Source organism: Mus caroli, chromosome 5 (genome assembly GCF_900094665.2).
Source record: "Mus caroli chromosome 5, CAROLI_EIJ_v1.1, whole genome shotgun sequence".
NCBI lineage: Eukaryota > Metazoa > Chordata > Mammalia > Rodentia > Muridae > Mus > Mus caroli.
The window spans coordinates 399,918-422,785 of NC_034574.1; the positions used below are offsets into that span (position 1 = coordinate 399,918).

The 22,868-nt window shown below is 45.8% G+C and overlaps 1 protein-coding gene across 3 annotated transcripts in view; it reads left to right on the forward strand.

Annotated features, from left to right (window-relative positions):
• Positions 1-12,748, forward strand: part of LOC110294832 (protein lifeguard 1) — a 20,289-nt gene extending 7,541 nt beyond the window's left edge. The window contains exons 6-11 of one of the 3 annotated variants that reach the window (XM_021163323.1): positions 650-740; positions 3,781-3,818; positions 3,900-3,987; positions 7,469-7,558; positions 9,195-9,242; positions 12,228-12,748. In XM_021163323.1, coding sequence (XP_021018982.1) covers positions 650-740; positions 3,781-3,818; positions 3,900-3,987; positions 7,469-7,558; positions 9,195-9,242; positions 12,228-12,371 — 499 coding nt within the window. In that variant the 3' untranslated portion in view covers positions 12,372-12,748. Of the gene's footprint in view, positions 1-649; positions 741-3,780; positions 3,819-3,899; positions 3,988-7,468; positions 7,559-9,194; positions 9,243-9,834; positions 10,095-12,227 lie in introns of those variants that run through there. The other 2 variants (XM_021163325.1, XM_021163324.1) reach the window with 2 other exon arrangements.
• Positions 12,749-22,868: the final 10,120 nt, after the last annotated feature.

Genomic DNA, 22,868 nt, shown 5'->3' on the forward strand with positions numbered 1-22,868 from the left:
TCACAAGAGACAGCTATATTTGGATCCTTTCAGCAAAATCTTGCTAGTGTATGCAATGGTGTCAGCATTTGGAAGCTGATTATGGGATAGATCCCTGGATATGGCAGTCTCTAGATGGTCCATCCTTTCATCACAGCTCGAAACTTTGTCTCTGTAACACCTTCCATGGGTGTTTTGTTCCCACTTCTAAGAAGGGGCATATTGTCCACACTTTGGTCTTCATTCTTCTTGAGTTTCATGCGTTTAGCAAATTATATCTTATATCTTGGGTATCCTAAGTTTTGGGCTAATATCCACTTATCAGTGAATACATATTGTGTGGGTTCCTTTGTGATTGTGTTACCTCACTCAAGATAAAAATTTCATATAGCTTTTATTGAACTTCTTTGTCCTTTTTACAATTTCCCATAAATCTATATTTTTAACAAAAAATTTAAAAAAGAATCTATGTACCTGTGGATGGGAATGTTAAAAAGCTCATTTGAAGGCCTAAAAGAGAGGTAAGTCAGAGATAGCGTTTGGTTTGCTCTACACATCAGATATGGGCCTGTGATATATGCTTGCTTGTGTGTCCCTGGGCCTGTCTGTCCATACACATGACTTGCCCATTTGAGTACCGAAGCAGTAACTGGTGGTTTCCCACCCACAGCCCAGCAGTTATGATTCTGATCCTTATACTCGCTTGCTGCAGGGATATCCGGCGCCAAGTGCCCGCAAACTACATTCTCCTGGCATTCTTTGTAAGTAACTCTCCTTGGCAGGTGCTTTAGCTTTCCTCTGACACTTTAGTTGTCTTACTTCATTGCTAACATGGACACAGAGACAGCAACTCACAAGGACACAAAGAGAGACCTCATCCTCACCCCCTGCGGACTTGGGTTCCCCTCAGGCCCCTCTTTGCTATGGCAAACTCATCTCTCTTGAAGTCATACAGGAACCCACCCGCAAGTCAGAGCTTCGTCTGCAGTTAGCCTGGGGGCTTTCAGTCCTCTGTCAAGAAAAACAAACACACTTTTCTCATTAAAGACTGCCTTCCACTTCCAACTCACAAACCTATGAAAAAAAAATTGAATTGTCTTCATTTCTGTAAGATGTGTTTTACTGCAAGTCCCTCCTGGAAGTAGAAGTCATTGTGAGCCTGTGTCTCCCCCCAGTTCTACAGCGTTCTTCTTGGTACAGGGGTCTTCCCCACGGACAGAGCTTAACTACCCATATGTCCTCACAACCTGGTTCCAACATCATGGCTCATCTGTCCACACTTCTCTATCATCAAAGCTGTGCTAGTCATACAGAATTGTGTGACTACCTTTCTAGCAGCCAACTCTTTTGTTCCCTGTTCACAGAAACCCCAGAAACAAATATCCCTAAACTTGAATACACTCAGGATCTTTGAGACGTCATGCTCATGAACCCGGGCTCAATACCCCACAAAGCTGGGAGCTTATCACGAGAGACTTAGCAGCTCCTAAGAGTCACCCTCCAACTCTCAGAGAGAACTCCTTAACTCCCAAAGGTTTGGTGTGTCCTCAGCCGGCTGGTAGCCATTGCCTAGGGTGTGCTGATGCTCCCAGGACAGCCTAGCACTGGCACTGTGTGGCTAAGGATGGTGTCTACCTTTGAGTTTGTGTTTCCTTCATGTAATGCTGACCATCCTTTCCTGCGATGACTGACTCACTAGAGCTGGTTTCAAATCATACTGGAGGTAGCTCACACTGGTACCTGCAATACGGGAAGATAAAGATATTGACAGGGAAATCAAATGGAAGGAGAAATAAAGCAGAGGCAAACAGTCATTGGATCAGTGTGCAAAATTCTGAGCCCCGTGCAGTGGAATTCTGCATCTGCTAGTGCTCAAAGCAAGTAGATCCCCAGGGCCAGTAGTGTGAGTCTCTGCAAGGGTATCAAGCAGTGTTTATTGTTATTTACCTGCTAAAAGAAATAGACTGGGGCATATGGCTGTCTGACATCTATAGTGGTATTTCCTCCCAAGCGTCAAGGAACCTTTCTTGGTTGTAGTGGGTCCCCGGCTGGTTGCCCAGGCAAGCTAGAGAGATGTCACAGTTTCTGTGCTGGGCTGTGGACTGTGTGGTAATTTCACAATGCCCTTGCCCCCAGAACCATCTTCTTAAGATATTTTCTTAATCCTTTCCTGGCTCAATTTCTTCCTATTTCTCCAGCTCCAGGAGACATCTTGGAAGCAGAGGTGGTAGGGAGGAGGCAGAGAGAGAGAACTATTCTCTCACTTGGTAGCCCTGACTGATCTAGATTGGCTGTGTAGACCAAGGCTGCCTCAGACTCCCAGAGATCTGCCTGCCACTGCCTCCTGAGGACTGGGATTAAAGGTGTGCACCACCACCACCTGACTGTGCTTGAATGTTCTCTCTCTCTCTCTCTCTCTCTCTCTCTCTCTCTCTCTCTCTCTCTCTTTAAAATCTGTATTCCTCTCCTTCATATCACTCACTCTTGCCACAAACAGCTTTTGTCCCCTAGAATCTGTGGCTCCCGACGTCCCTGTTCTGAGCATGCTTGGTTTCTACAGTGATTCCCTGCCAGGAGCCGTTCTTCTTCCTCTCTCTTCCCAGGCCTGCCTGTCTTCTGTCTCTGTGTCTGTCTCCCTACTTCTCTGTCTGTCTCCTTGTCTCTCTGTGCCTGTCTGTCTGTCTCCGATGATGCTGAAGAAGTAAGTAGAAGGCACCAGGGAAAAGTGAAAAGCAGGAGGAAGGTTGGTACCCAGCACATTATTGAAGTACTGTTTGCACAAAGACTCAATCTTGTCCGCTGGTGGATATAAGGACTGTTTTCTTAGGTACATCAACAAACATCCTGAGGCAACAAAGTCCCAGTCCAGAAAAGTGACCAAGGACATTTTGAGCCCAGTTCTTTTCCAGCCTATGATAGATTGAGAGAGTCCAAAGCCACTCTGTTGTCAGCACTTTGGTTAGGCTATGCCGTCCTTTTTGATCTCTGATGAGACTAGACTTCTCTGGTCCTTCCCAAGGACCACCAAACTCCCCGATGTGCTGTGGGCCGACAAACCTCTTCAGTCCCACCCATGGCTGCTTGCTGGTTGTGGTTCTGAGCCCGGCTGTGAGTCTGACAGTTACTTAGTCTGACCCCCAGGCTCCCTTGCCTGATGGATCTTGGTTCCCACCCCTCTCCCACATTACCCACAGCATGGTTCCATGTGGGTAGACAGAATCCTTCAGGGCACTGTCCTGTGCTCAGAACTGCCCTGCAGTCCTTGTCCTGGCACTGAGGTCTCAGTTCTCATCCCAGGTCTGAGACCTGAAGAAACAGTTTATGTTTAGCAGGGACCACGGATAGTGACATTATCCAAAACCACGGGAAAAACATTCATGGAAACAGCCTGTGCTGTCCCGACGAAGTGTGCAGAAGTGTGTGGACGGTCCCATTCGGCTAGTGAGGATGTGCTCCACAAATGGACCCTCTACCTCAGCTTCTTCACCTACAACCAGTACAGAGTTTATGCACCACATGCATGAAAGTTGCTGCGGGGTTCTCAGAAGCACTTTCTTTTCTTTTATTCTGTCAGTTCTAGGGAGGTTGTGACAGTTATGTGACAGTGAATGGTTAGTGGACCAGTTGTCTCCCATGAGCACCCTGTAGCTGTGCTCCCAGGGTTGTTTTCACACCCCTGCTTGCTCCCTAGATATTGCCCAAATGCACACATGACTGGCACCCTCTCCTGAAGCCTAGGACTCGGCCTCATGCTTTGCTTGGAGAAACAGGCTGCTGACTGACTGTGGATTTTGTTTTTAGACCATTCTGGAAGGCCTGCTGCTAGGAAGCATGTCAGTGTAAGTCTTTGATATGTAGTTTTGGTTTCTCTTGCTTTTCTGTGAATGTGTCTGAAGAGTAACCACAGTTTCTGGTTCCAGCTTCTACAGAGCAGATGAGATACTATGGGCCGCAGGAGCCACCACTGTGGTGACACTAGTGCTCACTTTGTTTGCGCTACAAACAAAAGTACGTATCATTGAAACAAATCTCTATGGTGCGGGAGTTGCTGGCCACGTCCTGTGTCCCTCCTGACTCACTCAGGGAAGAGAGACCCTCATTCCATGCGTTCTGCCTAACCACATTCCCTACCAAAATCCACTCCCAACTTCTTGTTACACAGACCTGTTTACCACAGCCAAAGTTTGAGGTTTCCTGTGTCCTTATCCCTTGGTCACAGCTGCTCACCTAGCTCCTTTCAGCCTACTTCCGGAAGGGGTTCCTTTACAAACCAACCACCCTCCTGAAGCTTAGCTATTGAGTGTGCCCTGTGTTCCCTGTTGGGGCCCTGGTTCAAACTGGCAGCTTATCTTCACAGTCATCAGGGCTCAGGAGCACCATCAACACCCCCCCCCCCAGTGTAACTCACAACAGTTATTTTATGTTGGTGGAGTTGACCCAGGGCCTTGTGAATCCCAACCAGTGACTCCACAAAACCACTCCCCAACCAATGCCCTTTGTTTTTAAACCATGATGTCGGAGTCTTACCAGCCTTAGGACACTGCTGGGGATTTAGCGGGCTCTTTCCAGTGGCTCTTTCATTTATGGTCACCTTGCTTAAGGAAGTGATGGGCTCGCCTTAGTCAGTTTAATAACTAAAGAGGAGCATTTGCTCAATTGTTTGGCACACCTCATACTGACAACTTTATACACAAGCAGAATTTTAGCCTTTGTTAGTGGAAAAGGTTAAAAAAAAAAAAAAAAGAAGAAGGTCCAGAGAGGTAGAGGGATCTGTTAAAACATTCAGTCAAGTTCTATCAAAAGTAGTGGTTCAGGGACTGGGAAGGTAGATGCCCAGTCAGAAAGTGATCTCCAGCATCCATGTAAAGTCCGTGGTGTGGTGGCATGAGTTTGTAATCGCCGCTCTGAGAAGGTAGAGACTGGATCCCTGGTGTCTCTGGCCAGTTACCTCAGCCTATTTTCTGAGCTCTGGGCTCTAGTGGAGACCTTTTTCAAACATAAGGAATAACACCTAAAGTGGACCCGTGTCCTCCACACATACGTGCACATGTCCCCCTGCTGTGTCCCCCAAAGTAGAGCTTTGCTATAATTCAGAATCAGATTGGTGTTTGTCATCTCAAGCAAGATGCTTGTAGAAGCCAACCTGTGTGTGAACAGACATGCATCCCTTCAGTGAGTGAGGTGGGCTAGCGGTAGAGGCAAAGATTCACGGCCACTCAACACCTCTAAATGTCAGACGATTTCCCTAAAGCACCGCAGGTATTTACATCACTCACAGGGAAGGAAGGGCCTGAGTTTAGAGAATGAAGCATTCCTCTGAAAAGTGCCTTAAAGAAGATTTCAGATGTGTTTGCATTAAAGACTCTGAGAGGCAGCTGAACTTATAGTCAACTAAACCTTTTGGTTGTCTGACAAAGTTAAATGGTGGGCATTTACACGATTCTTTCTCTCTACAAGGCTTCCAAGGAATCCAGAGAAAATGTAGCTCACACACTGGTCCTGAGTTTTCTTTTTTTTTTTTAATTTATTTTTTATTAGGTATTTTCCTCGTTTACATTTTCAATGCTATCCCAAAAGTCCCCCATACCCACCCCCCAATCCCCTACCCACCCACTCCCCCTTTTTGGCCCTGGGGTTCCCCTGTACTGGGGCATATAAAGTTTGCAAGTCCAATGGGCCTCTCTTTGCAGTGATGGCCGACTAGGCCATCTTTTGATACATTTGCAGCTAGAGACAAGAGCTCCGGGGTACTGGTTAGTTCATATTGTTGTTCCACCTATAGGGTTGCAGTTCCCTTTAGCTCCTAGGGTAATTTCTCTAGCTCCTCCATTGGGGGCCGTGTGGTCCATCCAATATCTGACTGTGAGCATCCACTTCTGTGTTTGCTAGGCCCCGGCATAGCCTCACAAGAGACAGCTATATCTGGGTCCTTTCAGCAAAATCTTGCTAGTGTATGCAATGGTGTCAGCATTTGGAAGCTGATTATGGGATGGATCCCTGCATATAGCAATCACTAGATGGTCCATCCTTTCGTCACAGCTCCAAATTTCTTATGGACCCTAAACTGTCCCTTGGAGGGAGAGAATTAAACAGAGTACCCACTTGGTTTAAATATAATCCGACCCTATCTTCAAATCGCTCCTTTGGGCTGAGTGACCATGTCTTGTAGATTCAGGATGCTTGGCCTCTTGGGTTCTGCTTGCCTTTTACTCTCGCAGGCTGGAAGGAGTGTGTGGCTTGGGCCTGGCAGCAGAGATGCCGCTAGCCACTCAGTTCTGTCTTCTGTGCTCTCTGAGTGTGCGCTGTTGGTCTCTGAGCGCCCAGCCCAGCCGTGACACAGATTCAGAGTTTGCCCAGAGCTGACAGAGATCCCTCCGGGTCCTAACGGGGCTGAAGAGGCCCACCCAGAGAACCAATCCTGTGTGTGCCCGAGACAAAAAGAATGTGCAAGAAAATATCCTCTGTGCTTTCAGTATTTGGATTTTTTTTTCAACCTCTTTAAGAAAAACAGAATAAAACAAAAAAGTCCCAAAAGACAAACCCAAGATTAACATTAATATACACAAAAATTAAAAAATAATCATTAACAGTAATTTTGAAAATCTACTGTGTATTTAATGAAAATATGTATAGACAAATTTGAAAAAGAGACCCAGTTAATGTAATGAAATAACTTATTTTATTTTCCTAATGTGTTCTGTACATGTGTTCTTTAAATATGAACAGTTAAGATCATATTTTACACACAAATTTATGTACTATACAATTTATGTTCTTACCAGAGGAAACCAGTCTTCTTCCCTCTCCCTCCCTCCCTCCCTCCCTCCCTCCCTCCCTCCCCTTTCCCTCCCTTCCTTCCTTCTCTTTCCAGCAGAGATTTGAGTAGTCTAGACTGGCCTTGGACATGTCACATAGTAAAGCATGACCCTAAACTTCTGATTTTCCTGCCTCCCACTCCTTCCAGTTCTGGGAGTGCAAATGTGTGCCACCACATCTGACTTTAAGGGAGAAACTCTTATAAATTCAAAAATAGAATAAATACATGGGATCTCAGGCACCTTTCACTCGGTTTAAAAACTTGTCAGCCCCTGGCTTTCATTATTCTGTCTTTTTTTTTTTTTTTCCAAGATAGGGTTTCTCTGTGTAGCCCTGGCTGTCCTGGAACTCACTTTGTAGACCAGGCTGGCCTCGAACTCAGAAATCCACCTGCCTCTGCCTCCTGAGTGTTGGGATTAAAGGCATGCGGCACCACGCCTGGCTCATTATTTTATCTTAACTTCCACCATTTCGTCCTCCTTCCTGAAGCAAATCCAATGGACTGTGACAGTTGTATCCTTTCTGTGGTAATTTTTAGTGCTTGGGGCTAAGGCATTTCCATCCTAAGAAATGGCCAGGATAAATTGTTCCAGGGGTAGAAAGAACATCTCTAAACATTTGAGATCCTGCCTAGATGATAATGGAGTCTCATGTGCTGTTTGTGTCTCCCCAGTGGGATTTTACCCTGCTAAGTGGAGTGATGTTTGTTTTCACCAGTGTGCTACTGATCTACGGGATTATTGCACTTGTGATTCGATCATACGTAAGTGACTACCATTTTGAAACCTTCATGAAGTACTCAAAATGAGGGACGTGCTGCCTTGTCAGCACAGGTCCCTTGAGAAGCAGAGATGGTGTTGGGGCTAAGCATGTAAGGATTTTATTATTATTTTTATCATTACCTGTGGTGATGGGAATTGAATTGAAGGCCTTGAGCCATCAGGCAAGCACTCTTATCTCTGAGCTACGTGCCCAGCTTTTAGAAAGATATCTTTGAGATCAGAGACAAGTGGCAGCGGTGTGTACAGTCTAGCCGCTGAGCAGGGACAGGGCACACCTGTCACCCTCGTCTGCTGTGTCTGAACACAGTGTACTTACATACAGAAAATTAATAAAACAAAAAGATATTTCTTATTTATTTGATAGATGATCAAATATGCTTAGAGGAGTTTAATTCATCCAGGGTCCCCAAGGAGTGAAGGGTAGAGGTGGCAGGGAGATCAGGTTTGTGTGACTCTTAGGCAGGGTCTACATCTCCATTGCTTGTGCACAGTCTGTCTCTGTAGTAGAAGTGGATATACATACATACATACACACATACACACATACACACATACCTGAATGATATGCCATATGGTGTCTATGAATGCGGACTATGAAAACTCTGACTGGGACCTGGAACTATTTGACTAAAGTTCTAAAGCCAACTTATTCAAATGCTGAACCAAAGCATTTATTTGGCAGCAAGTGGTGTTCTCACACCATCTTTAGACTTGCGACCTGGAGTTCTGTCTGGGCTCATTTGGTTGGATGAATAATCATGTTCGTTATAGCCAGGGAGGTGGTATCTACATTTTTCGGAAAAACTCTAAGACATCACAAAAATGTGCCTGGTGTTTTTCACTTTTGTTGCTTTTCTTACTTATTTGCTTTTTGAGACAGTCATACTATGTAACCCTGGATGACATGTAACTCACTGTCTAGACCAGGCTGGTCTCGAACTCACAGAAATCACCTTTCTTCGGCCTCCCTAGTGCCAGGATTATAGGCATTTGCTAGCCCACTTGGCACAAGGATGTATATTAACTCTCCACAGTCACTCAGTGAGTTCTATAGGTCTTTGCACTATCTCTATTTGAGAAGACTATGTCTCCTGTAATACAGACAGATCCCATTTCCACTCTCAGTTTCCTCTCACAAGCATCTCCAAGCTACAGTTTTACACATGCATCGGCAGAAGGTCGCTGTCCCATCAGCTGGACCACTGCTTGCAGAATGTTTTCTGTGATCTTTCTTTCCCCCTCCCTGACGAGGGAGCGTGTGATCCTTGTGTTTCTAGAAACCTCTTGCCAAGGGAGGGCAGGTTCTCTACAAGAGTTAAGGGATAGGAAGCAGGCTTATGTATTGCATTGTCCTTGCCCTGCCCCCAAGGAACTGGAAGCACCCACTTGGTAATTGTGAAGATCAGCACATACTTTTTGAGTGCTTACCAAAATTAGGCGGTGGATTGGGGCAGCCAGGGGGTGGGGGTGGGGTGGGGTGGGGTGATTAGATTCAGGAAGAGCCAGTTCCTACAAGCTTCCTGTCTTTGTAATGGGTCCTTATCAGAGACTGGGGACTCAGTAAGCACTGCCACCATTCCATGTTGTGTGAAGCTATAACCCTTTCTTTCTGTGCAGTGGTTGCATCTGGTGTACTCAGCGCTTGGAACATTGCTCTTCTCCATAGTAAGTCCTGGTTTACCTCTGTGCTAAAGACCATGGTGTATATATACTCACAGGGCCTGTGCTGCTGAGTGGAGTGAGACATTCTCTAGAAACACTCCAACAACTCACCAGCCGTGTGTCCTTTCTAATCTATGAAAACATCACATTCTGGGGCTGGGGCTGCCTCTTAGGGAGACTGCTTTCCTGGCCCCACACAAACACAAAGGGTAATGACAGTAACAGGGAAAGATCACCTTCAGAGATGGGATCATGTAGAAGCCTCAAAGATCATCAGCACAAGGTGTGGCTTCATAAGCATCTACCTTCTCACTTCTCATACTCTGGAGAGGGCGGGCAAAGGCCCCTGCAGATGCCTCTGGGAACCCCTTTCTTTCCCGTTAGTCCCATTGAGATAGGTCTCTCCCTGAACCTGGACCTGGGCTTAGGCCCGTCAGCCCTAGTGACCCCCTTCTCTCCACCCTTGTCTCGAGTGTGGCCATGTTTGGCTTTTGTTTGTCTGTTTGGTTGGTTAGCTGGTTGGTTTTTGGTTTTGGTTTGTTTGTTTTTGTTTCTTTACCTGGGTTCTGAAGCTCTTATGTCTTGGCTTTGGCAGCAGGTCCTTGTACCCACTGAAGCGTCTCAGGCGTTGAAGGAAAACAAAGTAAAGGCAAAGTCTTACTGTGTAGTACTGGCTAGCCTGAAACTTGCTGTGCAGACCAGTTTAGTCCCAAACTCAGAAATCTGAGCTTCTGCCTGAGTGCCCAGATTAAGGGCCTGTGCCACATGCTGGGCCAAGAAAAGTATTTTTTTTTCATCATAAAAATTTCTGAACATACAAATTGCAAGGCTAATGAGTCCCATGTCCCACTTGATGTCACCAAATAACCCACATTAGCTTTCTGTCCATCACTTTATGTGTCATTGTTTTTAACAGTCATGAAAAGTCTAGGCATGAGATTAAATGTATGTGTTGGACTTTCTCACCTCTCCTGTTATCTGATTTGTGTCCATTTCTCTTTTCTTCTGTGAACTCAGCCTGTATCAGTCTGTTTTAGGCACAGTTCATTTCCCACAAAAGTAGGTTGATTCAGGAAGAATAAAAACTCTTGTAGAGTCAGACAGGCTACCCAATACCAAAGAATGGAGGAAGACGTGTGTGTGTGTGTGTAAACATCAGTGGGTTGGAATCCAGGCTGGAGTTCAGCTGTCTTAGATGGTACCCAGAGCCTTTGTTCCCTTGGATGGGACAAGATATAATTGGATCCCTGCTCATCTCATCCTCCTCACTCCCAATCACCTAATCACACTGTGAAATGACTGAGACTTTGTCTCTCTTATGACGAGCACTGAGATTAACTCTGGGATATTTGAAGGAGGAGAAAGGTCCTTGCTCCTCTGTCAGGGCTCCAGAGGGAGAGAAGGATGCTCAAGTCTTTTGTGTGACCAAACACTCTCGTGTGCTTGGGGCGAGATGCTGGAGTTAGCATTGGGGGCAGGACGCAGCAAACCCAGCTCATGATGGATTCCCTTCCCTGTCACTCACAGCCACCTGTCCTTCTTTCCTCCAAGGTTAGATTCAGTCCTGTCCATCCCATGTTCCAAGAGATACGACCTGCTGTGACTCTGCATGAAGCCCCACACTAACTTCCACCCTGAACCTCCCTTCTGTTCTGACTCTTACTCTTGGAAGCTTGTCTGGGAGTCTGCAGCCAGGAACAGTGGGCGTCTGAGTCTCTTGGGACAGGTTTCACAAAACGAATGCCATTTTAAAATGAGTTATTTTTTTTTAACTATGTAAAACTTCAATATTTATATGTCGTGCCAGTCTTGGTGTGTCCGGCTGGACTCTTCCTGAAACTGGTCTCTGAGTCTAGTGTGCACCCAAGAGGCTCACAGGCCATTGCTCCTTTCTTCCTCCATGTTCCTCCTGCAGCCCAAGATCGCCATCTTGTACCAGGCTTGAGGGTGAGAGACGGTCCTGATGATGTAGGACTCTGTAGTTTTAACTATTGCAGCTGAGGCGAGGTACGGCCTGGGGAAGAGGCATCTTTTCCACTCTCTGTCTCAGGCACACAGAGGTCAAGGTTCACTACCAACCAAGCACCTAAGACACAGCCCATGTTCTGAGGCTAGGAAGCATCTTTGTTTGTCCAAGCTAAGGCATGGGGAAGTCACAGATGCAGGGTACTTTGCAGTGATGTGTCCCTCTTTCCCAGCTAGTCTACTGTCGCGTCCGCTCTCAACCAGCAAGAATGACACGGCCACCAGTCCTTCTAACAGCAGTTTATTCAGCAAACTTCAGTCTTCATCTTTCTTCTTTCTCTTCATCTATATCTCCCTCGAACCCTGGGCCTCTCACTCTTATATACTCTCAGTTCCCATCCACTCACAGCAGGCCACGTCACCTCACCAGGCACGCAGCTTCAGCTAATCAGGGCAGCAGGGGCATATCTCCCCCAAAATGGATTCGCCAGTATCCTGGTACACCTGCACAGCTCTCACGATGGTTGTGGCTTATATTCAGGTTAGGAAGTCAGGTGTAAGTCATTAGACTTAGCTGCAGTCCCTGGCGCCTTCTTGGGACTGCCGCCACACCCGCTCCTCACAGTCCACATTATTGACAAAAGGCACAAAGGCCTTAGAAAGGCACATAGGACTTGGAAAGCAAAGGTTGGTTCTCTGGGCTTCAGGAGGATGAGAGCAAACTAAGATGACCTCATCAAGGACTGAAGTTCTAATAGCGTACTCAGCTGCAACTGACCCCCTGAGTCTTTTCACTTCTCCCTATCTACATCCCCCCTTGTCCCCCTCCCTTACCCCTGTTTTGAGGCCCAGTTTCATCTCCCCCAGGTTAGCCAAGAGCTTATGTAGTTGATGATGACCCTCTGACCTTCCTGTCAGAGTGCTAGGATTGGGAGCATATATTACCACACCATCTGTGTGGTCCTAGGCTGAAACCCAATGCTTCTTGTGCTATATAGAGATGATTTCTTCTTTCTCTTTAAGTACCTGGTGATGGACGTGCAAATGATGGTGGGGGGGCACTACCATTATGAGATAAACCCTGAAGAGTACATTTTTGCTGCTCTGAACATCTACGTGGACATCATCAGCCTTTTCATTTTCATTTTGGACCTGATTGGACGATAGCTGATGGCCAAAGCCAGCTAAGGCCCAGAAGAGACACACCTGTGGTGTGTCGACAGGCTCAGGCGTGTAGCAGTGACCACTTACAGACCCTTTCAAGAGTCACTTATTTATCCATCAATTTAACTGTATGTCAAAAGAAGCTAAGAATTCAGTAGATGGTAGCTTGTAGCTGTTATAATTTTGTTTCCCTTGACATATGGCAAAACTTTCTTATTCATATTGCAATATATCTGATTACTATAAATTCAGAAAAAGAGTACCCTAATCATACACTGACATGGATTTAGAAGGTCCTCAATGCTTTGTTGAAGTTTTCCAGGTACAATTTAAAGCTGTGAGCACCAGCTCTACATAAATAAAGCTGATTGTAGAAAAACCCCAGTACTTACCTTTCTCTTCATTTGGACATCATGTGGGCATAGTTTAGCATGTGACCTTTTTCTTTAACAGAAGGACAACCCAAAACATTCTGTCGTTCTCCCTCTTTCCACAGGCAGACTAGAGAGAATACTTTCTATCAGGTAAGGAGGTGAGAGGCTCAGCAGGCACAGAAGGGCAGCTGCATGCCACCAATAAGCCCGTACGTCTGTGCTTGACTCAGGAACCGCCTCTGAGTGGTAGGGACAACCTGACTACTTTGAAGCCTTAAAACATCTTAAACTTCTTTTTTAATCTTGATAAAACATAGGTCAACAACCCCACTTTAGCAGTTTTGGTGTACAGTTAAGTAGTGTTGCAGGTATCATTGTGAAACCAATCTCTGCAATGTTTCCAGCCTGAAAACTGAAACTTTACATCCACTATATGTGCCAGGGTTCTTCAGGGACAGAACTTATAGAATGAATCTCTCTCTCTCTCTCTCTCTCTCTCTCTCTCTCTCTCTCTCTCTCTCTCTCTTTCTCTGGATGGCTTAAAAGCTATAGTTCAAGCTAGTCCAATGATAGTTGTCTACCAACAGAAGGTTCAACAATCCAGTGGTTTTTCATTCTACAGAGCTGGATGTCTCAACCATCTTCAGTATATGTTAGAATCCTGAAGAAGTAGGGTGTAATTCCTGCCAGTGGAGGAATGGACTCACCAGTGAGAGCAAGCAGGCAAAGAGTGAACGCTTCCTTCTTCCATGTTCTTTACATAGGCTGCCAGCAGAGGGTGTGGCCCAGATTAAATGTGGGTCATTCCACCTCAAAAGATGCATATTAAAAGTGGGTCATCTCACTTCAAATGATTTAATTGAGGAAAAAAAAATCTCTCACAAGTGTGTCTAGCCACTTAGGTTTTAGTAAATGCCAGAGGAAGTCAAGCTGACAACCAAGAATAGGCATCACAGGGACGCTCCTTGTCAGCTTGACATAAAATCATACCTAGCTCATGCTTAACGCCCAAGTTAACAATAACCAGGACATAATTATATCTAACATTTATAACTACAACCACAAACATAAACTTTAGAATAGGTGGCAATGTTCCTTGAGGAACACATTCATTTGATATCTCAAAACTAAACCATTGTGGTTGGAGAGATGGCTCAATGGTTAAGAGCACTGGCTGTTCTTCCAGAGGACCTTGATTCAATTCCCAGCACCTTACATGGCAGCTCACACCTGTCTGTAACTCCAGTTCCAGGGCACCCGACACCTTCACACAGACACACCCAGGCAAAACACCAATCAATGCATATAAAATAATAAGTAATTAAAAAAGAAAATCTTAACCTCTCTCTCTCTCTCTCTCTCTCTCTCTCTCTCTCTCTCTCTCTCTCTCTCTTCCTCCCTCCCTCTTCTCTTTTGGTGTTTTGAATCAGGGTTTTATTGTGTAGCCTTGGCTGTCCTTGACCTCACTCTGTAGATCAGACTGGTCTCGAACTCACAGAGATCCACCTGCCTCTGTCTCCTGAGTGCTGGGATTAAAGGCATGTGCCACCACTGCTGGGCCATTGATATTCTCTTAATAGATGTTATATAACACAATAAAGAAAGCAAAGAAAGAAAACACATATATCTGTACAAACACATTCTTAACAAAATACAACAGACTCAGGTCAATTATGATAACCCTCATGTCTGCAACTGTCATGTGGCCTTAGCTGGTATTGATAACTACCTTCTACTACCCATTCAGTATTTTCTCCACTCTCAAGCAAGCACTTTAGCAGGTCTTGATACTTTCCCTGGAGGAGCGACTCACACCTTCATTCCTAGGGGTCTGTGTCCTTTGTCATCCATGCCTGGATTAGGTGGTTGTAGTTTCCCATAGACTTTAATCATGGGGCATGGTAGCACCAGGAGATGCTCTAAAGGATCTGCTGCACTCCAGATATAATCACTCTTACCTCCAAGGTAGAGAAACAATCCATGCTTCCCTTGGTAATCTGGATTAGTCACTCCTTCTAATGCTGTTACTCCTTTCTTAGCCTGTTGGCTTAAGGGCATCAGAGGCCCAGAATGGTGAGTGGGAAGTCTAAACTTCCAGTTCAATGGACTACTTGTTGTGGCTCCTGGGAGGAGTGCTCCCAGCTCTGGAATCAAAACTCATAGGTCAGCAAAACTTATCGTCATAGGAACAAGAAACAACAAATTTTCTAGTGGGTCATTAGGGTGGTAATAAACAGAACTATTCCATTTTCCACCCCCTTGATACCTGGACCTGTGGATCCTGACTATGGGACAAATGGTATCATATACGTGACTCTGATTCAAAGAATATACCATCTTCTGGAGAACTCTGCCCCAGTCTTCCAGACTGCTGCCACCTAATTGGTACTGTGACTGTGTCTTCAAAGGGCCATTTAATCTATCAGGCCAGCTGCTTCAGGATGCTGGTAAAAATGGTAAGCCTTGTGGATCTCATGATCATGGGCCCACTGTTACACTTCTGTGGCTTTGAAGTGAGGTCCTTGGTCAGAAGCAAAACTGTGTGGAATACCATGACAGTGGGTAAGAAATTCTGCAAGTCCACAGATGATAGTTTTTGTGGAACCTTGCATTTGGGAAAGGCAAACCACAACCAGAGTATCTACTCCAGAAAGGATACACTGTTGTCTTTTCTACAGAGGCAGTGGTCCGGGTAGTAAATTTGCTACCATGTCCCTGGCTGGTCACTTTGGGAAGTGGTGCCACATCTAGGGTCTCTGCTGTTGGCAGACCTGGCACTCAGAAGCAGCCGTAGCCAGGCCAGCCTTGGTGACTGGCAGCCCATGTTGTTTGGACATGGAGCACAGCAGCCTCCCAAATAACCTCCCTCTCTGCCACCGTGGCCACTTTACTTATGGGCTCATTGTACGACGACAGGGAATAGCTGGGGAAAGATGCTGACTGTCCACAGAATCATATTTTCTTGATCATTGAACTTCCCCTCTGCTGAAGTCACCCTTTGATGAACATTTATATGGGACACAAGTACCTTCACATACTTTTGCCTATTTGGAGAGATCTAACCACAGACTCAGATGTCTTTCATATCAATTTTCCAATCATGCTCTTTCCAAGTTCCTGTATATCCTGTCAGTACATTAGGCTATGGCCCATGAAATGGAACACTTGCACATCTGTCCATTTTTCCTTCCAAACAAAATGACCATGCGTGCTGCCCACCGTGAAGATTTCCCCTCCATGGTGTCTTTTATGCGTGTCCCATGTAATATTCCAGCTCTCTACTTCCAGATGTTGCCTGAACAATGTACAGAATCATCAGTAAACTAGGCACTAGTCTTCACATCGTCAGTCAACCGATCTTGGCACACACCAAGAAGTTGCAGGAACATGTTTGGCAGCAGATGGCATTGTAACAGGAGTTACATATAGAAACCATAGGCATTTAAGCAACTTCTTCATGTAACTTGTGCCTTCATGACTTTTTCAGGGTCAATCACACACACATCATTTCTATTTGATAAAGGATTGCTGCTGTGAACATCCTGCTTTATGAATTAGTGGGTTGGAGAATACCCAGCTCAGATTGCATGGTAACTTAGTGTCCCATTGTCAAACATTCAATTTCCACTAAGGTGCAATAGTAGCAGGCTAAGAACTGCTTCTTGGAAGGAGAATAGCTGTCTTCAGGCGGTGCTCCAAAGTCCCAAAGGTCTCTTCTCCAATTCACCTGTAGTGGCCTGCAAAGGCTCCAGACAGCATCTCTTTCCGCCACCGACACCTCAGACAACACTGAGTCTGCTGGATCATACGGTCCAACGGGTAGAGCAGTCTGGACCTGTTAAAGAGTCTTCTCTTCCAGGCCCCACACAAAACTAGTAGTTTTCTGGGTCACTTGGTATAAGAGCAGGAGTGACACATCCAAGAGAGGAATGTGTTGCCTTTGGAGCCCAAATTAAACATCGTGCTTTTTTCTTGCTGGTGAGAGGGGCCAGGTGCAACAACTTACCGTTCACCTTAGAAGGATTATCTTTGAATGCCCCACACCACTAGACTCCTAAGAATTTCACTGGTGTAGAGGGCCTTAGCGACCCCTTGAATTTTGGTTAGATTTGTTTTTCCATCCTCTGCTGCTCATATGGGTTGCCAAAGTGGTTTCTATCTTCCATTCACTTTGTTCAATCATAATATCAATATGTGAACCAATGTGATATTTTGTGGAAGAGTCAGACAATCAAGACACTTTCAAACTAAGTTATGACACAGGGCAGAAGATTAATATGTCCCTTGAGGGATATATATACAATTATATATAATTTATATTTATATATATAAATATAATTTTTACTTATATTAAAATTATATACATAAATATATATGTATATAATTTTTAACTGTAAAGGTATGCCGCTGGCTTTGCCAACTGAAAGCAAATGTCATCCAGTGGTCTTTATGGGCAGGTACCGAGAAAAAAGTCATTTGCCATATCAATGGCTGTATACCCTGTACCAGGAGATGTGTTAATCTGCTCAAGCAAGGATACCACATCTTGTACAGCAGTTGCAATCGGAGTCACTCTCTGATTGAATTTCGATAGTCAGGTGTCATTCTCCACAATCCATCAGTCTTCCACTCTGGCCAGATGGGAGAGTTAAAGGGAGATGTTGTGGGGACCATCATCCCTGCACATCTTTCAAGTCCATGATGGTGGCGTTAATTTCTGCAGCTCCTCAGGGATGTGACTGTCTTTGATTCACTATTTTGAGTAGCAGAGGCAACTCTGAAGGTTCTCATTTAGTTTTTCCAGCCATAATAGCACTCCTTCTATGGATCAGGGAACAAATGTGAGAATTATGCCAACTTCTAAGTGTGTTTATCCCAAGTACACAGTCTGGGCTGAGGAAAATAAGCACGGGGTGAGTTTAGAGACTCAATGGATCTGTATTAGTCAGATTTTAGCCAAAACTCTATTAATCACCTGACCTCCATACAACCCATACTTTAACGGGAGGAACAAAACATTTCTTGGGGTCTCCTGAAAGTCGGTGTCAATTCATTCACAACCAGACTCCTGAAAGTCTGATTGCTTCCTTTCCCCCAGTGTACAGTTAGCCTTGTTACAAGGCCGTAAGTCCCTCTAAGGGAGGACTGGAGAGAGAGTAACAGTAAGCTTTTACTGTTAGTGTTTATCAAGGTCTTTCCTCAGGAAAACCTGTCTCCTCAGTCAAGGGGTTCTGGGTCTGCAAACTGGCTCAAGTCTGAAAATTGTTTCATGGGCTGAGATTCCTTTTTGCCATGAGCTAATGGAGCCTTTCTTTTGTTAGAGGAGAAAAGATACCAAAATGCAGTAGGGTCCTTTTCATGCTTGGAAACACCATGGTTGATTAGCCAGTACCAAAGGCCCACACAAGTCATGCCACCATAAAAATCACTTAGCCTTGTGCTGGCCAGTGGTTCTCCTGCTGTGGGTTATAATCCCTTTGGGGGTCAGATGACCTTTTGCTAGGAGTCCCCTAAGACCACCAGAAAACAAGTATTTCCCATGGTCTTAGGAACTGAGCCACTGCTCCTGTTTCCAGGGATCTGCCCACAGGCAGATACACTACCTGGAACTGAGTTAAAGGGTTGCAGTATTAGGAAGGCTGAGAACTGTTGGAGTCAGGCCGTTATGAACATTGCTTTGTCTATGCTGCACATTACAGTAACTACAACCATCTCGCCTTTGTTGGTTCAATGCTGCCACCTGACCCCTGCCACTCCAGGGTCTAATTAAAGCCATTGAATTAAATAAATCGGAAGTGTCTCTGACTCAGGTCCTGCTCGTGAGGCAAAGGCAACAGCAAAGCTCTGCAGATGTGTTGGTACCAGTGCCACCATTACAGGCTCAGCGAAGGGCATGTCTGTGGGCCTTCCCATTGTGGCGGATGAGATTTTACACAGGGCATCCACTCTAGCATTGCAATTTCCCTGAGCCTTAAAATCCCTTCACAAAAACTATGTCAAGAGACATCAGGCACCTCCAACTCCTCTTTAGCAGGCCATCTTCTGACAAATGCTTCAGCCAGCCATTCACATAAACTTCTGGCATGAGCTTCCATATCAAATCTAGAGTCTCCACTCAGTAACTCAACCTGATCCACTTTTACGTTCTCTCCACGACCATCCCACCCTAACCCATTCCTATACATACTCCCTAGTTTTCTGCTTGAATGGATTCACAATCATTAAGTTCTTTTTTGTATTGTAGCCCACTTTATTGTGGATTATAATTTCCCTCTCCCCTCTGGGAGTCCGCTTTTCCTTGAATCTGGTTATAGGTCTAGAGGCAACTATTGGTGAGCCCTGAGGGACATCAGTATTGTCTGGCATTTCCTTCAGAGAAAGTCATTGCTGGTTCCTTTCCTCAGTCAAAGGCGCTATTTCAGGGGATGGGGTGTGAGTATATCTTCTGCTGAGGGTAGAGACACTACTTCCTCAGGTGAGGTAAACCCTCGAGAATCTGAGGGTTCAACCTTCTCATCCTCAATGGGTCTTCCCACATACCCCCATCTCAAGTTACAGGATCCCATTCTTTAACAACTAATGCCCTTATTTTAACCCGACTCCCTCTGAGGCTGTGCTTTCCATTCTTGCTGGAATACAGCCAGCCTTATAACAAGGGCTTTGGCTTGATTTTCTGAAACTTGAGGCCTGTGGACGCTGAAAAGAAGATTCTCTTCCAGAGCACAATTCTCACAATCGGTAAATCAGGATAATCAACGACGAAGTTTGTAAAAGAGTTTCACCATCCCTAACGTTGGGCAGGGATGCTTGGTGTTGGAGCAGACGCCTGGATGGGGAGTCGTCTATGCTCACCAGGAAGGAGAGAAGCAGCAGGGACAGCTAAGGTTGGGTTTTTGTTCCTTGGCTTTTTGGAAGCTGTGGGTACCAGGCACCACACATGGCATACACACACACACACACAACAAACACACACACACACACACACTCACACACCACACATACATACATACATACATACATGGAGGCAGACACATAAAACATAGAAATAAACCAACTAAAGTGAGAAGACTTCCAGCTGACATTCTAATATGGCTAAGTGAAATCCCCCAAGGCTTCTTCCTTAGATGAAGAGCTACGGGCAACTAATGGCTGCTGAGGGAGGGAAAATCACTCTTCTCAGGAATGAGCCCCCAACTGGTTATCCAACCCGGAGCCATCAGCCCTAACCATAGCTACAGGTAACATGAAATGGGGTTAGTGACTGCTTTAACATACATGTGCATCTAAGAATAAAAGTAAGAGTTGGAGAGCAAGAGGGAGACACACGGGAGATGGGTGGGACAGAAACGACACATACATGTATAAAAATTTTCAAAAACAACCAAAATCGGTGTATTTAGAGGCTACATCTGGAAAGTGGCAATGCCGGGCCGGGAAGCCTTCTGGTTCTGACTCATCCCGTCTAAAGTACTGGGGTTTCTACAGGGTTCTACATTTGTTCCTGTTGGACTACCAACGGAGGGCACTGTGGGGACTGGTGGAAGGGCAATTTACATATGTCACTGTTACTTCTCTGTATGTCCCATAACTCCCCTGAATGGGGGACTGACAGTTGTGAAACCAGTGGATTGTCCAAGGGACCCCACCCACTCGGGACCTTTAGCTTCTCCTTCCCCATTACAGGACAGGCTCCAAAAACATGTCCATTTCAGGAGCTGAGGCTGTGTCAGCTACAGGTAGTGTTGCACAGGAGTGCCTGCCAGGTCACACTGTCCCTCACTGAGGAGGATGGAGACCCTGAGCGGGAGAAGAGGTTAGCTGTGGGGAGCAAATGAGTCAGCCCTTTTCCTGTAGCTCCAGAGCCTGCGCACGGACAGCTACTCTCTGTGGCTGTAGCCCTAAGAGCAATTTGCCTGCATCATCTCATTATTTGTCTAACCGGCAACCTTAAGGAGAGAGAACAGCCTTAACTTTAGTTGCTCTAAGTGTAGTACATTCCTCATGCAGAGGGTGTGACACAGCCCACGTACCGCTGCTTCCATCCAGGCCCATGTATTATTCCTGTGGGACTGCAGGCATGGAGGACTAACACAAAGCTGCATTTGTAGCCTGCAGGCGGAGCCCTTTGCCTCTGGACCTCAGTCTGTTGTCTTGCCTGCATTCCTGAGATTGAAGCAGTATAACTGCCTTGTAAGGACATAATGAAATCCTAGACCTGAGTTGACAGGGATGACAGGATACTGAAGATTTTCTGGAAAAGTAACGAGGACTCCTAAGAACATATTCATGGGCGTTTCTGAACCCTGGAGCAGAGCAGAGAAAGTTCCCACCCAGGTGGTGGGGATGAAGTGAGAAATGAAGGAAACCTGTGGTCCTACCTGTTAATGAATACAAGTTAATGTTTAGAGGAGCAGTTTTCAACCTATGAGTTGTGACCCACTAGGAGGCAGGTGTCAAATGACCCTTTCACAGGGGTTGCCTAAGACCATCAGAAAGCATTTTATTGCTGATGGCCTTAGGAACTGAGACACTACCCCTCCATCCATCTTCAGGTGGGCTTGCCCACACATGGATTCGCCCACATACCTGCAACTGTATTAAAGGGTCGCAGCACTTGGAGGGTTGAGAACCACTCACTGGGTTAGAGGCTTAACTACTAGGGGAAGAAGTGAGATTACTCTGGCAAGTAGGCAGGCAGAGGAAAGGGCATGTTTTTATGGCACACATTAGTTTTGTGGCTTTAGTAGAAAGGCAGTGTGGCCCTGGCTGCTTGGCTCCGAGTCATACATTAAGTCAGTCATACCCAAAATAAGAACCTTGGATCTCTAATTGCGAGCTTTGCACAGATCAAACGCAAAAGCAAAGTTCTGCCTGAAGGTATGAGCAAGCCACTGACAAAGCTTAGAGGCAGGAGCACAGTGTGACAGGCACTGAGGGTGACTGAGACCGACAAGATAGAAAGCTTTAGGGGTCAGGTTCTCTGGAGCTAGAGGAAAAGGGCCGATGTGCTTGCTCCCCTTTAGCTAGTCTTCTCCTGCTCAGGGTCTCCATCTTCCTTGGTGAGGGACAGTGTGACCTGGCACTCTTGTGCTACACTACGGGTAGCTGAGATTGACTCAGCTCCAGAAATGGACATGTTTTGGAGCCTGTCCTGTGATAAGGAAGGAGAAGCTAAAGGTCCCGAGTGGGTGGGGTCCCGAGGGCAACCCCGTGTAATGTGGCCTTCAGATCCGAATGGAAAACAGAACTGTGTTTCACAGCCGTCTCAAACACACAGACGTGCAGGCATAGAAGGAGTCCAAAAGAGTTTCTTGCAGCTATTATCTTGCGTTCTTCTGTTCACTCTTGTGTATTTGTCTTTTAACCTGTTTATGAGGCAATGTCTCATGCAGGGTAGCTTTTACGCAAGAAGCACCCAGTCAGACAGGAGACTAGGAGAGGCAGAAAGTCTGACTAAGAACTCTGCCAAATTAGTTTCAAAGACTGAAGAATAATTCCTTCAAAAGCTTGGCTGTCAACTATAAGCCAATCAGAAGCAGACTTGAGTGAACAGCACAAGAGACTTTTTTGGGTCTTTCTTTACTTACTGTTACAGGGCTCAATCTCCAATACCGAGGAAAAGGAAACAAAGCAGAAAACGGCCTGCTCCTAAAATGATATGTCTAGGTGAGAGCCGCTGCTGTCTCTCTAGAAACATCAGCCACTGGCTCTGAGGAGGTTACAGGAACTGACAAGGCAACAGGCTAAAGAGAAGATCCAACAGTTACAGACCTGGCTGAGATGAGACTCTCAGAGTCCCACAGGAACAGCCCTGCCCTAGGTCAGCCCCTCCCCCCTCCATCCCAGGTCCCACCTCAGTTTAATGTTTCAAGGTTTCACTCTATGGAGAAAGACTAATTGTTTTAAAACGACTGCACTTATTAAGTGTCAGGCTCTAATTCCTGAAGGGCCAGGTAAAAGGAAATCTAGGATTAATATGAGAAGGAAGAGGAGACCAGAGGCTGCACCTCACACTGAAGGAAGGACTCAGCAGGCGGACAGACGCTCAAGTTGTTTCCGAGCCACAGGATGACGGGCATAGATAAGACGGCGGCGGCAGGATGCTAAGGGACTCGGTGGTGACCTG